Source organism: Taeniopygia guttata, chromosome 4, assembly GCF_048771995.1.
Source record: "Taeniopygia guttata chromosome 4, bTaeGut7.mat, whole genome shotgun sequence".
Taxonomy (NCBI): domain Eukaryota; kingdom Metazoa; phylum Chordata; class Aves; order Passeriformes; family Estrildidae; genus Taeniopygia; species Taeniopygia guttata.
This window is the reverse complement of record NC_133028.1, coordinates 68,778,151-68,793,830: the sequence shown is the minus strand read 5'-3', so window position 1 is coordinate 68,793,830 and position 15,680 is coordinate 68,778,151. Positions and strand designations below refer to the sequence as shown.

Below are 15,680 nucleotides of genomic sequence, written 5' to 3'. Positions count from 1 at the left end.
ATTCCCCCTGGATTGGCACCAGTTTGACTTCCACGGACTGCTCACATTGCCCTGCTGCGTCCAGTTCTGCTGTCAATGCTTTTGTCTGGGGTGTAATTTCTATTTTTTTCCTTGCAAAGAGCATCTGGCTGATAGAGGGGCATGGAGGGGAAAGGAAGGGGAGCGACTCCCGGCACACAAATGCTCCTGTCCCACCCCACACACTTGAGCCCACCTCGCAGCCTGGGGCTGTCTCTTACCAGTCTGGGGTCTGCCCTGACCCCAAAAGGCAGGATTTGGGCTCTCTGATCAAACCATTCAAGTGCCTGGATGAGCCTCCTTTCGCACTCCCCAGACAGGGCTGGAATTTGTTTCACTGTCCTGAGACTGCCCAGCTGGGGCTGGCTCTGAGTGCCAACAACGTGGCACTTGCCTCCATTTCTGAGGCAAAGAAAATGCCTGGTTTATTTATTACAGGACCCTAAAACGGCCAAATGAGCCCAGTGCCCCCTGAACACAGGTCTTGCTCTCTCTTTCCAGAACATGAGGGTGCCTGGCCTAGGCTCACCATGGGGTGCCCCGATCTTATCCCCAAAACCCCACATGACTCGGGTCACTTCTTTTCCAGCCGTGTCTGGAGCTTCCAGCCATGGGAAATGGGGCTGGAAATAGGGAATTTGATCCTTGAACCCCCAGCCTGGACTCTCCCTCTAATATCAGGAGAGATTACCACTGGAGAGCCGGTGGTGTTGGGACATGAGATAAAGAGGAGCATGGAGCACATCCAGGATATCCCAGCACCCATGAACACCCCAAGGACCCCACTGTCCAGCCCCTCTCTGCTGCCCCAGTGCCAGGGATTGCAGAGGAGGAGTCTGACCACTGCCAGCCTTCTCCCAAACCACATCCATGGACCGTGCCAGCTCCCTCCACAGCCGGGCATGGCAGGAGACAGGCACCAGACAGCAAAAAGCAGAGACTGGCCAGCATCAGCATGTTTACTTCCCACTCCACAGCAAGCCACAGCCACCTTACAGACACACTCTCCAGGCACCCACCCAGCAGTAAGGCACTTTGGAAACCAGGTGAAACATTTTTGCCAGCTGCAGCCGCCATTGCTGGGGTGTCGGTGCCCGCAGGCTCAGCGCAGTGTCACCAGCTCCTCGGCAGAAGTGGGGTGAATGGCAACAGTGTTGTCCAGGTCGGCCTTGGTGGCCCCCATTTTGATGGCCACAGCAAAGCCCTGCAGTATTTCGTCACAGCCCAGACCTTGCATGTGCAATCCCACCACCTTTGGAGAAGAAGCGAGAGGGTAGGTAGGACCCAGAATCCAGGGTGAGCTCTTGGGCTTGGGGCTGGAGAACTGGATCCCAGTCCAAGAGCTGACCACGTGGGGACAAGAGGACAGCCAGCCGTGGTCCCCACTGTCCCCCAGCTGCTCTGCACTCACCTTCTCCTCCTTGCCAGCACACACCAGCTTCATAACACACTTCACCTTCCTCTGGGTGACAGCGTGGTACAAGGGAGTGAAGGATGTGTTGTAGATCTTCACGTTGTCCTTCCCATGTATGGCCACAGCCTCCTCTGCAGCAGAAGCCACGGAACAGGGATCAGAGGGATGCACATGGGAAGTTCAAAAAGAGGAGTCAAAGCCTTTTGTCGAGGCTCACTTGCTGGAGATCAAAGCATCTCCAGCACCCAAGCAGCAGCTCCGAGCCCGTGTCCCCAGCCCCTTCTGTCCCCACCTTCAGTGAGCCCCACGGTGCCGATGGGCGGGTGGCTGAAAACGACCGTGGGGATGTTCTCATAGTCCAGCCGGGAGTCCTGCTTGCCCTCGAAGAGCCTGTGGGCCAGCTTCCTGCCAGCTGCAATGGCCACTGCACGGAGGGACAGGGAGCCTGAGCCACGGCACGGCGTGGTGGCACCGAGGGGCCGTGCAGGGAAAGGGGCACGGCCGCAGTACCTGGAGTGAGGAGGGCTCTCCCACAGACATCCCCTATGGCATAGATCCCTCTTCTGGTGGTGTTCTGGTACTCATCCACAACCACGTGGCCCTTGGGGTCCACCCGCACGCCCTGCCATGGCAAACAGCAGCCACATATGCTCCAGGAGGGATGGGACGGCTCATGGGGCACCTGTGACAGGCTCTGGAGACCCAAATACCCCTGGGACGCCCAGAGACCCGTGGGCATCCGCCCACCAGCACGGAGGGGACACGCTGCCATCTCACCACTCGGTCCAGGCACAGCCCCTCGGAGTTGGGCTCCCGCCCCACGGCCCACAGCAGGCAGTCCACGTCCCGGATCACCTCCTCCGTCGGCTTGCGGCCCGGCACCACCGAGGCCACCGTCACATCCAGCAGCCCACATGGAGACTTGGTGACCTTCTTGACCTAAGGGGAACAGGAGCAGCAGGAGAAGGTGCAGACTGGCTTTTGCCTTGCAACAAGCGACGGCAGCCATGCTGCAGAAGCAAGGATGTTGCCAAAACCACGGCTCAGCAAGCAGCACCCAAAACGGCAGCTTTCCCCCAGCCCTGCCTCTGCAAGAGGGATGGGACAAGCCACAGGGATGCTCCGTGCTTTCCCACCTGAGTGTGCTTCCAGACATCCACGCCGGTGTTCTCCAGTTCCTGGGTGCAGTTGGAGCTGATCAGGGAGTCAAAAGTTCGCAGCACCTGGGCAAGGATCCCCCCAACGCTGTCAGATGAGGGTCTGCAGGCAAAGGCACCACCTGGCAGCCCCTCCACCGGCATTTCCCTGCTCCTGGACCCAAGAGGTTTGGGGTGCTCCTGGTTAACAAACTTCTCTGTTTGTTTCTCCATTATTTTCTTTTTCTTTCTTCCTCTTTTCAAGTCGTGACTTGAAATAAAGTTCAAGGGGACGGATGTGGTGACACGCACGGCTGCAGAAACGCCGGGCATGTGGGCGAGTGCTGCTAAAACACGTCCCCTCCACCCTCTCCGTGGTTCCCATGCCACCATCCCCTGCATCACTATTCCTGTGCCAATGCAGACCCTCCTTCACCAGCAACTGGCAGCCAGAAATCAATCTGACCATCGGGCAGGAAGCACAGCTGGGGACAGGCGGGGCACTACCTTGTCGTGGCGGATGAGCAGGGATGATTTGGACCCCAGCGTGGAGAGGATCCCCACCATCTCCACCGCGATGTAGCCAGCCCCGACAACGACGCTGCGCCTGCGGAGAAGTGACAATGCCGTGTGCAGGCACCCAGAGCTGGCACTGGTGGCTGCAGGGGATGGACCCCTCATTACCTAGGCAGCTCCTCCAGGTCGAAGAAGCCATCACTGGTCATCCCCAGACTGGCACCTGCAAAGCAGAGACCCCGTTTGCACCCTTCAGCTGTCCCCCTTCCCCTCCCAAACCTGCTTTGCTACGGCCGATCTCTCCCCAGCCTGGGAAGCTGGGGGATTTCAGGAGGCTCACCAGGAATTTCGCTGTCAGAAGGGACAGCCGGGCGCCCTCCCGTGGCTATAAGGATGTGAGGAGCCGTGTATTTTTTCCCATCCACTTCGATGGCCGGCTCGGGATCAGCGGTGAACTTGCCATAGCCCCGGATGATGTCAATGCGAGCCTTAGGGGTAACAGTCATGGGGTTAACAGTGGGATGAGGTGAGGGGGACAGCTAACGGAGCCAGGGCTTTCACAGTCGGAGGACACCCACTAGGGCTGGAAAAGTGGTGAAAAATCCATCACTTCTCCCACTCAGATTGTGGGATAAACACATCCCACGCTCACCTTCTTAACGTTGTTCTCGTAGATGTCATTGAGGCGCCGCACATACGCGTCACGCTTCTCCTTGATGGTCCTGGAACAGAGCAGGGAATGCCATCACTGCCAGCAGATGAGCCTTGAAGCTCAGGAAGAACCTCGCACTCAGTGCCACGGTCCAGTTCACAGGGTGGTGGTCGGTCAAATGTTAGACTCAATGACCTTAGAAGTCTTTTCCAACCTTAATGATTCTGTGAACTCAACCCCTCTGGCACATGGCAGACATGCCACAAAACAAACGGGATCCCTGTGACCCTTTCCCCACCAAAGCAAGGTTTCTGTGCCCGCCCTCCCTGCATTTGTCTTTTCCAGAGTCTCTTCCCACAGGCAGTTTGGCACCCTGTTCTCCAAAACACAGCTGGTCCTGTGACCACCTCTGCACAACCCACAGGAGCCTGGAAGAGGGCAGGGACCCCTTTGAAGTGGACAATGGGCTGCTCCCCACGGGATACTCACTGGAGCTGGTTTCCAACTGGCCCCTTCCAGTCTTACCTCCAGTTGAACTTGACACCCGCTGTTTCAAAGCCATAGTCAGCGTGATCGTGGACAAACTCCGCGTGGACAGCCGTGTTCCACATCACCTGCCCACACAAACTTCAGGTTGGCTCAGGAACACTGCTGTCATTCTGGGAAAACCCCTGCCAGGCTTCCTGATTCTTTACCTTGGCCTGGAGCACCCGCAGGACACAGGAGTGCCCACGGCATCCCAGTGACTCAATACCCTCGGAGGCCCTGCTTCTTCCCCACACCCTGCGCCAGCACCTCCCTAAAATTTGGCAGGCACCCACACCAAACCCAACCCACGCCACCAGAGCTGGTGGCAGAACAGCCTCACCTTCTTTGGCACGCATCCAACATTGACCTGGGTGGGAATAAGAACAAGTCTCAGCGTCAAGGCCCCATTTTCCAAAGGCAGTGCTCCAGAGAGCATCCCACATCAGGCTGGCACTGCATCTCTGCTTTCTGCTTTGGAAAACAAAGGCAGGAGTACAGGTTCCTGGAAAAAGAGGGGTGTAACCGCCCCAGGAGGCTCAAGGTTTTGCGGTTTGCCCGTTTTCCTTCACTTCCTTGAAAGAGAATATGGAAGGTGGAGCCTTCAGACACAGGGTGTTTTTTTCCACTGATACTCTAAAAATTATTTACTAGCAGAAAGGTGTTTGCCATCCCTTGCCTATGCTTCTGGGAAAATGATAATTTTCCCAGCAGGATGCATTTAGGGCATAAAACTAGAGCCCGTCCCTGGCTTGTCTGAGGAACCAATTTGTTTTTTGGCTAGTTACCAGCCCACCATGCTCTTGAGTTCTGCTTTACCGCCTTGCAGCTGTGCTACACACATCCAGGATCCATCGGCATCCTGTCACCTGCCTGAAAGCAGCGTGGAAACGGCCAGGAAGAAGCTGTTGGAGATGAGGGATTGGGATCCATCCTGCTTCAGGTCCTTGCACAACGCTCGGACAGCGAGAAGGTGATTCCTTCTCTCCCACTTGCCGCACCGCGACCCTTCCCCGGGGGCTCCGCCTCCATCCCAGACTCACCGGGTTCAGCGCGGGAGCACCGGCCCCGCGTCGCTCATCCCCTGCCCCATTCCATCCCCCCCCGGCCCGGGTGCGGGGCCACCCGCAAGGGACTCACGCAGGTGCCGCCGAGGCGCTGCGGCTCCACCAGCGCGACCCTTGCTCCGAGCTCGGCCGCCCGGCGGGCCCCCGCCAGCCCCCCGGAGCCGCCACCCAGCACCAGCAGCTCGTAGGCGGCCGCCGCCATCGCTGCAGGCTCCGTCTGGGCCCGCCGCCCCGCCCCGGGACCGCCCCCGGTCCCGCCCCGGTCCCGCCCGGCCCGGCACGACACCACGTGTTGGGGCTGACAACGGCGAGTTTATTGGTTCAGGTACAGCGAGGAGGATTGCAAGCACTTCCAGGACAAATATACAGAGGGGAAGTGGGGGGGATAACAAAAGAGAAAACAAAATACCCCAAAACAATTAAAAAAAACAAAAGGGCAGGATCAGCACAGAACAGGAACAGAGCTAAAAAGGGAACGCTTTTATCTGGGTTATGACAACGTACTCCCAAGCAGGAATCGCTTCCTTTCTCCAGTTAAGTTGAGCGGTCTTTCCAATAAAATAAAGAGTGGTGGGGGATGAAGTTAGTGTGCACTTCCCTGGAAAACAAACTCTAATTCATGCCAGTTAAACACTAGAACTAAAAATGTACAAAGAAGCGTCAGAGGAGATGAGTGTTGTTAAAGTGTTACCTTTTCCTCTCTGAACAGTCCAGAAGGAAAACATTACTACAAATACAGCAGGCAAACTGACTTTCGGGCTGATGGGCATGGGACAGAGAGAGTGTCGTAAGGAATTCAGTCTCAAGTTGTGCTAAATGCTCTTCGTCCTCTGTATGGCACATTTTGGTCCATGATGGGGATTTGAGTTGAGACGAACCCTGATTTCTTACAGAAACGTGTAAATATTGTTGCTCTTTTAAAATGCCAGGTGTACTTCCTTCTACAAAGGTTGGGAGAGGTTTATAGGAAGTAGTCTGGGGTACGACGGGTAACATGAGGCTCTCCACGACGAGGTGCTGGGTCAAACTGGAGGCTGCAGGAAAGAAAAAGGGATCACTTACCCTCCTCCACAAGTCATTTTCCACTGCCTCGATAAATACCAGGCTTGTTCTCCTGCTGCTAGCGCACATTAAACATTCCAAGCCCCAAAACAAGAACTCATGGGAGTTAAAACTCAGAGTGACCCAGCAGCCCGTCACCGCTTTCTCATGGGAGCAGCTGAAAGCACAATTCAGACCCCCTCCCCCATCTTACAAAGCTCAGTGCTATCAAAGATGAAAATAAATATATAAATCCATGTGTTTTTACTCTCTCCATCAAGCTTAGGCAATAAAGACATAGAAGTGCAAAAGGTCCAACTCTCCAGACAGCCAGGAAGAGCAGCTTCTGGGAGCTTAACTCATTGCCTATTTTAAGGCAGAGCACACATTAATTCCAGAGTGATCTGACCTGGCTTTTCATGGAAGAAGCCCTTTGGGAATCATCAGCTATTCTTCACAGAGTGGTTAGAAAAAGAGCCCAGCCAAGGCAGGATACTCACAACGAATATTTTAAAGTGTCATCTAGTTCCATGATAGCAGCCTGGTTCCCACAGCGGTAGCAGTAATTGGGGGCACTGAAGATGGTAACCACATTCCGGTCGTGGCACCAGTTATAACCCTGCCAGGGAGAGAGAGAAAAAACAAAAGGCCTCTGTTAAACCTCAGCCCCTCTCCGAAGTTCCTCTTCAGGCCTGAAACTCTCTGAGGCACTTGTGAAACTGCAGATTTCTTGAAGTATTTCCAACTGACTTAGTTTAATTTCAAAATACGTGCTTTACCACAAGAAGCAGCAGTAGGTACCTGGCAAAACCAGCCTCCAGCAGCCTACAGGAGATCATCCACTCCTCACTTGTAAATTAGGGACTGTACCACTAAAAAGCCTTGGGATTTTTAGGGATGCTTTCAGCTTTCCTGCACCACAAGTGACAATTTGCCTACTCAATGCCAGTGAGTTCTGACACAGTGGTTCGGCTTAAGGGATCTACCTGCACTAGATTTTAAAAAGGCATCTGCTCCATTGACCCACCTGGCATTTTTCCAGCAAGACATCCAAGAATAGCCTGTCAACAGCCAAAAATGGCATAATCCCTGTCACATCTGACTGCCAAGCACTATGGGACAGGCAGCAGCAGTTAGAGCAATAACAAGCCAGCACATAAGAGGATTATTCCTGCCCCAAACAGGGTGTGACACGGCCTCTTTGGCTATTTACTGTGAGGGGAAATTTGCTTGGAAAGGCCAGAATAACCCCTTATTTAGGCTGCAGGTCAAAGCACGTCACTTGAAGTTGCTGTTTTCACATAACTGAAGCCTCTCTTTGGTACTGACCTGTGTAAGATTTAGGTGTCAGCAAACCTGTGAGTGGAAGGTGTCCCAGAGGAGACCCCCGTGGGGCCCTGTTTTGTTAGCCCTGGCTAGCAGAATGCTTGCCCTACCTCCATGACCAGCTGGTGAGCGCGGGAGACCAGTGTGAGACCATTGGCGTGGTTAAAGGTTTCAGAAATGTCTTGCCCAAAGGTGTAGCCAGCACCACGTGGAGAAATGCCCCAGCCGCCGCGGTCATCCGGATCCGACCACAACAGATCACACATCGGACCCTTGGAAAGATGAGGAGCTCTGTTACATCACTGGCAAGGTGCTGAAACACAGCAGCAAGACTGCCAGCACGTCCTGCTCAGTGCAAGGCACGTGAGGAGTTTACTGAACACACATCTGCGAGCCCCAGACAAGCCCAACACAACTTCCAGCTCCCCCAGGAGCTCCGAGTGTAGTTCTTCAGCCCAGATTTCAGGTCCCCAGGAAGCTGCAACAAGATGCAACACCACAGGAGGGAGGCTGGGCTGCCTGGGGAGGAAGGATGGTGATACAGCATGGCTTCACATGGTAGTTGTCAGTTCACAACCACATCTGTGAGGAGGCTGAAGATAGTAAACACCCTCCTCTGCCAAATCCTGCTCTTTGAGTCAGACTGAAAGCCCAAAAATCCCACGATTCTGGGGAAAACAGCTGTGAAACCCCCACAGCTCTCCTTATGTAGGCTGCTGTAATCAAAGCACACTGACTTAAGTGTGTTTTGCTGAAATGTTCATCTGCTCTAGCTCCTGGCAAGGCCATAATCCATGTGTAACCACGTGTTTAAATGGACTGCAATGTGAGAAAACATTTGCATTTTGCACCAGCAGATATTTAAGTTTCTGAAGCATTTCCTTTCCTATTACCTCATGTGGAACTTCCTGCAGGCGGTCCAGAGCCCTGATATGATCCAGTGTATCTATGGATGGAGAGAGGCCACCATGGAGGCAAAATATCTGTTCCAGAAAGAAAAGAGCAACCCATTAAGTGAGAGGTATGATCTCCAAACCAGCTGGGTCTAACTCTGTTATCACTCATTGACAACCCCAGCCACCTTGCCCTCAGATCACAAGTTAAAGGAGCTCGTCTGGGACTGCTCCTCTGGACGTCAGACAACACAGCCTGCAGAAATCTACAGAAGGAAGGGTTTTCCTCATCCCAGACTCACCTGGCCGTCTACTAGAGCTGTGAGAGGAAGGTAATCAAACAGGTCTGTGAAGTACTTCCAGACGTTGGCGTTGCCGTACTTGCGCAGGCACTCGTCGTAGAAGCCGTAGACCTGTGTGATTTGCCTGCTCTCGTGGTTGCCCCTCAGTATCGTGATGCGCTCCGGGTACCGCACCTGGGGGCGGAGAGAACGCTTCCTTAGCATGGGCACAGAAACAAGGAGTGATGGAATATCAGCAACAGCAGCCAGGCACTCTGCTCCCAGCACGTGTCTGCTGACACGGATCCATTTACACCCGTTATGCCTGAGCCAAGGGCAGCCTCACCAGGAGGAGAAAACGACTCTCAGCTCCCAGGTTTTATACCCAGTCCCCCAAGCCGTACCTTCAACGCCACCAGGAGAGTCACTGTCTCCACAGAGTAATAGCCTCTGTCCACATAGTCTCCCATGAACAGGTAGTTTGTGTCTGGAGACTTCCCACCAATCCTGAAGAGCTCCATAAGGTCGTGGAACTGCCCGTGGACATCCCCGCAGACGGTGACAGGGCAGCGCACCTCTTGCACATTTGATTCCTTTGTAAGGATTTCTTTAGCCTGGCAAGGAAAGCATGTTTAGGACAACAAGGTGGGAAGCTCCTCCAGAAGCAGGTGATGTTATTCTGCTGCATTCCCACTGGAAACCCACTTTCATCCCCGCTGCTCAAGTCAACCACTGGAAAAAGTTTGGTGGGTGAGCACAGACAAGGGGTGTTTCCCAAATCCCAGTGCACAGGGATGAACAGGCCATCCTTTACTACAGCAAGGCCAGATGCCCTTGCCCAGGGTACATTTTGCCCGTCAGAATTCCAATCCTCTTCCAGGCACAACAGTTCAGCAACTTCTACGGGCTAGTCACTTACAACTGGAAAGCAGAGACAGAGGCAATTGGAACATATGGAGCTTCCCTGGCTGTGCCCAGCTGGCAACAAAACGACCACAGATGGAGGGATGGCATCCCTGGATTTAGTCATCTCTACTCCCACACCCAGCAGTTCCTCTGCTAATTACAACCATGCAATGTAGCCTATCTGCACCACCTTATTATCCTTATCAAATACCAGGTTTGTTGTGCTGCCTGCAGCTCACTGACTGATGCTGAACAGCGCTCCTGGCACATCTGAGGCACAGGGAACACCCACAGGATGGCTCCATCTGATCCAAAGAAAAGGGCTGGAAGATCACCAACACTGAGCAATCACCAGCAGGTGATGATCTGGGTATTCCCTGCCATATCCCTTAGCTCAGGTTCACCCTGTGCTGCCAGAATTGGAACCGCTTCCAAATGATACCCTCTGTGGGCTTCCTGAGGATGCCCACATTCCCATTCCAGTGCTTGCTGCCTTGCCTCTTTTAGGTAAAATATGTATTTGGAAGGAGTAACTACACCCCAAGCAGTTTGGACTGCATCCAACATGCTCTCTGCACAGAACCTAACCTGAGGGATCCTAAAAGTCACATCCTGCCCATGGATTTGATGAGTTGGGCTCTGCCTTGCACTTCTGGCATGACTGGGAACTGCTGAACATGTTGCATTTGAGTGCAGTAGTAGCACTCAAATTCTGCTCGCATGTCTTTAAAAGCATTTATAGTGCCTTCTGAGAGCTTCCACCCTCTGGGAGAGACAAATATAAACCCACAAAACAGCTGCTCCGTGTGTTCTGGCTGTTGCACAAAGCAACAGGCAGGGGTTTGTTCCAAGCTGGAGCTCAGCAGTGCTCCTCTTCCACAGGAACAGGGCAAACGGGCTCATTTTAAACCTACCCTAGGAATGGGGGCCAGCCCACGACCTGAAATGTTGGGGCTAGGAGAATCCAGAAGTTTCCCCTGATGAGGAAGGAGGAGCTGGCAGGTGACAGGAGCAGCTCCTTCCGCTGCCAAGCAGCTGTTCCACTGCAGCCCGTTTTAGCTCACACTGTGGACACCCATCGGTGCACGTGGACAGATCCAGGCTGTCATTTGAACTCTGCCGAGCCAGCCCCAGTTTGCCCTCACATGATGATTTTCTCATGCAGAACAAGACTTGCAAAATGCTCAGCATCGATAAAAACACCCCAGAAAAGCAGTGACTAACCAGCGCATCTGCCTGCAGTGTGAACACTGAAATCAAATTACTTAAAATAAAAAGCACTATTACAAAGCAAAAATAAAAACCTCTGATGCAAGCAGGCTGCCTGGCATCATCAGCACTTACTTAATCCAGAAGGCTAATAAATAACTATGACTTAGAAGTCAAAATTTAGCTACCTTTGTTGCAGAAAACAGTGACTAATGGTATCAGCCTCCTGTGCATCTGTCCCACTTGTGCTGGATGAAAACCATATCCAGGTCAGGACAAAAAGCAGCAGTCTTTAGGTGTTTTTGTTAAATAAACCTCCCTTGTATTAAGTAAACTGAACCAATGGTTGCCTGTCTGTGCTCAACTCCTGGTGTGCTTCTGAAGAGCCTCGGAGAGAGAGGAAACTCCATTCCTTCAGGAAGACTTAATTCCCTCAGCTTGGTCTGACCCATAGAGTCTGGTTCTCTGGGAACCTGAAGCCAGGCGTGGAGTTGGGGATCAAAATTCACCTGAACCTTCATCCCACCAATGGCCACAGACCAAACTACTGTACCAACAAGTGGGCTGAGGCTATAGAACCTCAGGGAGCTTGGCTGGAATGCCAACCAGCCAAGTGATGGAAGCCAGAGGGATGGCAGGGATGGAGCTGTCTCACCCTTCAGGAATGAGGCACCCAGAGCCTCTGCCGAGGTGCCCAGGTGCTCCCAGAGGCACCTGATCCAGCACCCCCTGGAATGAGCATCACCAACAGAGAGATAAAACACTGCCAGCCACGACACAACACAACACAGGGAATTTCCTGTGGCCCCTCTCACACCTCCAAGGAACCAGGAGAGGAAAGAGAACCTGGAAGGAGAGGGATGGTCATGGATGGCTGCTTGTTTAATTCAGGAGGCAGCCTTTTCCCTGCCTTCTTCCATAGCCCATTTGATCATGTTGATGAAAAACCCTTTTGCCTGGATTAAGTAAACTCCCTCACCTGCACCCCAAATGTGGAAGCTCGAGCAGTGACCAGAATTAATCCTTCTATCAGCCTCCGAATTTCTGCAGGATTTGAGCTAATTTCCCTTTTAAACACCAAGAGAATGGGAACAAGGTTATCACGTTGAGGAACAGCACCTCCCTCACCTGCAGGAGCCACAGGGGGCTGATCAGCTGCCTAACAAGGCTGCCACTGGGCAGGTGAGGACAGAATGTCACTGCCTCAGCTGCAAATTTCAACAACTTTTAAGAGTGCACAATCACTGGGCACACCTTCATTGTGTCCATCACTGCCCTCTACGCCAGTACCTAAAACCAAAAATGATCCAAACAGATAGCTCTGGGATTTTTTTTTTTCCCCCTTCATTTTGATTTTTTTGTTTTAGTAATGAGTTCTTCCACAACTTGAAACCTGAGGCAAAAGGTACTGCTGTCCTGGGCATCTCTGAAATCAGCCCCAAAAATAAAAGTGCTACAAAGTGTTCTGGAGAAGAGGATTCCTCCAAATATAATTTCAAGGAAACCAACTAAACCAGCTTTGTGGCAGGGCTGCACACCCAGAGGTTTTTGTAAGCTCCTCTCCTGGGTGACACAACCACTCCCCAAAACTTAAACAAGCCAAGTCAGTGCAGGGCACAGTGTTTCCTTCATGCCCCAGCCATTTCCCTCAGTTTCCAGCAGCCTGGAAGAGCAAGGTGCTGTGACAGATGACACACCTCCCTGTCACCTGCTTCCTGAAGGACAAACACCCTCCCCACCTACAGCTGAGCTCTCCTGTCAGCCTTCAGCTTCCCAAAACACAGCAGCCACAATTCCAGCCTCCTAAAGAGCCACAGCTCCCTCACAACTGATGGAGCTCTGGAGAAAAGAGTCACAAACCAAACGGATGGCCCCAGCACGGGTCTGAGAAAACAAAAAGGAAGAAAACAGAAGCTGTGGGGGGGTTAGGGAGTGTCAGGATCACTGTTGGAAGAACGTGCCAAGGAAAATCTTCCCTTGGTCACAGGTCACAAAGTACTACTGGACTGCTCAGACAACAGCCAGCACAAGTCTAAGGACCTTTCTTTCTCCCGATGGGAAAAAAAGGCTTTTCCCAGTGCCCACTAAACAAATCCAAGCACATGTTTGCCAAGGCCTGTCCATACCGCAGCCCAGAACAGCGGACAGTGTCCTTTATCCGACCATTCCTCTTTCTATTTTGGTCGCCTCAGCAGGCTGCGAGCCTGTTTGCGGCTCACCTCTGCTTCCCGAGATCCCACCTCGGAAGTCAGCGGGCTTCCTCACTGACTTGGGGTTGATTTTTCAGCGCCTGGCTCCTCCATGTTGCGTAGGACACCAGGACATCGGATACTCCAGGGGCACCACCCCGGTGTCCCAGCGCGGGACGCTCCAGAGGGAACACCCTGGTCACCCCACATCCACTCTTAACAGCCACCACCCCAAACATCCAATGGCGGATATCCCACAGGCGCCATCCCGCTCTCCCAAAACCCACAGGCACCAGCCGCTTTCCCAATGCCAATACCCCACCAGCACCCCCCGCTTTCCCAGCGCCCGACATCCCAGCAGCCGCATCCCTGCCTCCCAAAACTCGCTATCCCCGCTTTCCCCACGCCCGGTATGGCACAGGCACCACCCCGCCCCCCACAGCCCGGTATCCCCGCGGCCACAAGCCGGTCTCCCAACGCCGGACACACCGCGGGCACCGTCCCGCCCTCCCAACGTCCGGGCCCCGCACTCACCTTCTCGCACAGGCTGCGGACCTGGCTCTCGCTCAGCTGCCGGCACTCGTTCAGCTGCTCGATCCACTGGTCCAGCTCCTTAGCGAAGCCCTTCTCCTCCATGGCGAGGAGGGCCGGGCGGGCCCCCCGAGGCCCGGGCCCGCCTGTGGGTGCCGGCGGCGGCCGGGGACGCGCGGCCCGCTCGGGGCTGCTCCGCTCCGCGTAATGGCGGCGCCCCCCGCCTGCCGCGGCTGCTGCGCACTTCCGGCCACGCCCACGGCCGCGCGCGCCGCACGCCGCCGCTTCCGGCGCGCGGAGTCGGCCTCAGGGCCACGCCCCTCCCCGCTGGCCACGCCCCCTCCGCCGTGGCCACGCCCCCTCCCGGCTCCGCTCCTCCGCCTTCGCCCCGGCCCAGGAAAAAGGAATAAATGCTCCCCTCCCGCCGAGGAAAAAGGATAAAATCAAAAGTTTTTCACCCGCTGTCGGGCCCGGGAATGTGACAATCCCTGTCTGCCTTTCAAGAAATGCGCGGTATTAATTCCTTTCGCCATATTCCCGTGAAATACTGTGGAGCACTAATGACTACAGGAGCACGCGTACGATGATGTACTAAATAGGACACATGATTAGCGACTATAAGCAATCAAAATTAATACATTTGCTACAATCTGGCACTCGTCTTGCCCTCAGCTTTAAACTGTGACAGACCTGCAGAAATTCCTCCTTGCTGCTCTTTATTTATATAATCTCCTTTGGACTCGTTCTGCTGTCTCCCCTATACCCAAATGGAGCAGTAATATCACGACAGAGGTGCAGTAACTGAGGCTACGACACTGCCACAATCTGGAGTGCCCAGCCCAGGCAGAAAGGACTGGGATTGAAGGAGACCCCTGAGGGGAAACTTCCCTGGGATTTTTAACAGGATAAGATAGATCAAGTCCATGTGGTGTGGTTTTTCATGAGGAGCTGCTCAGGCTGTCCGACCAGGAACACTCATGTCAGTCATAGGTCCCTTAATCTCCTCTGGATAAAACAGATGAACTTGAGGACTTCACCCTGAACTAAGGGAAAAAAAAATTAAAGGATTCACAACATTGCGTCCCTAAAGTGAATTTTCTAACTGTAAATACAGCTAGGAAAAGTAAAATAAAGCAATTTACAAAAAACACAGCTTTGTAGATACTGTTCTGGAGGACAATCGCTCGCCAGTCCAGTTCCTAGGAAAGATAGCTGCTAGGAACTGTTTATGCTCCTCTTGATGTTTAATTTGCTGATTTGTTTTCCAGAAGGTCATTTCTAACCATATTTTCCATGTTTGTGGCACTGCAGCAGAGAATGACCATGGGATAAGGCAAATCCTGCCTCGTGGCATTGGACAATAAATGTTCCCAGCCCGGAGCATACGGGAGAGCAGCACCCCCAGTAAAAATCATCCCTACCTTGTCCAAAATGACCCAAAAAAGGGCATCCTGAGCCTCAGGAGGCCAGCCTAAAAACAAATGCTGAGCAGCTTTAATCTGTCTTTTCAGTTTCTGGAGGTTTCCCCATGATTTAATTTGAGGAAACAAAGCACGGACACATGGATGTGCACGCTTTGGTGCTAAGTTTCTATTTACTGATTCCTTGCCACCATTAAAATGTTTAATAGGCGAAGCTTAAAAGGAAAGATCCAGCTGAGATATTTCTCTTGGCTCCCCGTCAGGAATAAAGAGGTTTCTGAGGTATCGATCCAATAGCAGGTCCTCAGCAAAGCTCCAGCAAAATCTCCCAGCTTGAGCCAGGACCTTCCTCAGAGCAACACGATGTGGTTTGCTGGAAAGAGGGAGCTCTTGGGATGAGCTGGGGATTTTCCTGCAAAGGAGTGGCAGGGACAGAGCCTGCGGAATCTCCCGGCAGCAGAGGGGGACATTCATCAGGCTCCCTGGCAGGGAAAACTGACAAGCCTCAGCGACAGGGAATTAATGAAGGCAGGATTTTCCACCACCTTCTCTAAA

The 15,680-nt window shown here is 53.3% G+C and overlaps 2 protein-coding genes across 2 annotated transcripts; both read right to left on the bottom strand.

The window, feature by feature from the left end:
• Positions 1–963: 963 nt before the first annotated feature.
• On the bottom strand, positions 964–5,566 carry GSR (glutathione-disulfide reductase). Its single transcript, XM_030272160.4, has 13 exons — positions 5,402–5,566; positions 4,605–4,631; positions 4,262–4,350; positions 3,737–3,806; positions 3,425–3,572; positions 3,253–3,307; positions 3,076–3,175; positions 2,569–2,655; positions 2,210–2,371; positions 1,943–2,054; positions 1,725–1,856; positions 1,430–1,563; positions 964–1,270 (listed from the first exon to the last, which is right to left on the bottom strand). Exons 1-13 carry the CDS (start codon positions 5,528–5,530, stop codon positions 1,121–1,123), a joined length of 1,395 nt encoding a protein of 464 aa, XP_030128020.4. The 5' UTR covers positions 5,531–5,566; the 3' UTR covers positions 964–1,120.
• Positions 5,567–5,620: 54 nt separating this feature from the next.
• On the bottom strand, positions 5,621–13,963 carry PPP2CB (protein phosphatase 2 catalytic subunit beta). The gene is made up of 7 exons (XM_030272168.4): positions 13,708–13,963; positions 9,274–9,483; positions 8,891–9,064; positions 8,589–8,678; positions 7,806–7,967; positions 6,870–6,988; positions 5,621–6,362 (listed from the first exon to the last, which is right to left on the bottom strand). The coding sequence occupies exons 1-7, from the start codon at positions 13,807–13,809 to the stop codon at positions 6,290–6,292; spliced, it is 930 nt and encodes a 309-aa protein (XP_030128028.1). The 5' UTR covers positions 13,810–13,963; the 3' UTR covers positions 5,621–6,289.
• Between the last annotated feature and the right edge of the window lie 1,717 nt (positions 13,964–15,680).

Excerpts from the sequence above, each read along its gene's own strand:
- GSR (XM_030272160.4), bottom strand. The coding sequence starts at position 5,530 with ATGGCGGCGGCCGCCTACGAGCTGCTGGTGCTGGGTGGCGGCTCCGGG. Across the intron at positions 4,351-4,604 it reads TTGGATGCGTGCCAAAGAAG|GTGATGTGGAACACGGCTGT; the intron begins GTGAGGCTGTTC and ends TTGTGTGGGCAG. Across the intron at positions 3,573-3,736 it reads ACGAGAACAACGTTAAGAAG|GCTCGCATTGACATCATCCG; the intron begins GTGAGCGTGGGA and ends GTTACCCCTAAG.
- PPP2CB (XM_030272168.4), bottom strand. The coding sequence starts at position 13,809 with ATGGAGGAGAAGGGCTTCGCTAAGGAGCTGGACCAGTGGATCGAGCAG. Across the intron at positions 6,989-7,805 it reads CTCACCAGCTGGTCATGGAG|GGTTATAACTGGTGCCACGA; the intron begins GTAGGGCAAGCA and ends TCTCCCTGGCAG. Across the intron at positions 6,363-6,869 it reads GACACTTTAAAATATTCGTT|CCTCCAGTTTGACCCAGCAC; the intron begins GTGAGTATCCTG and ends TCTTTCCTGCAG.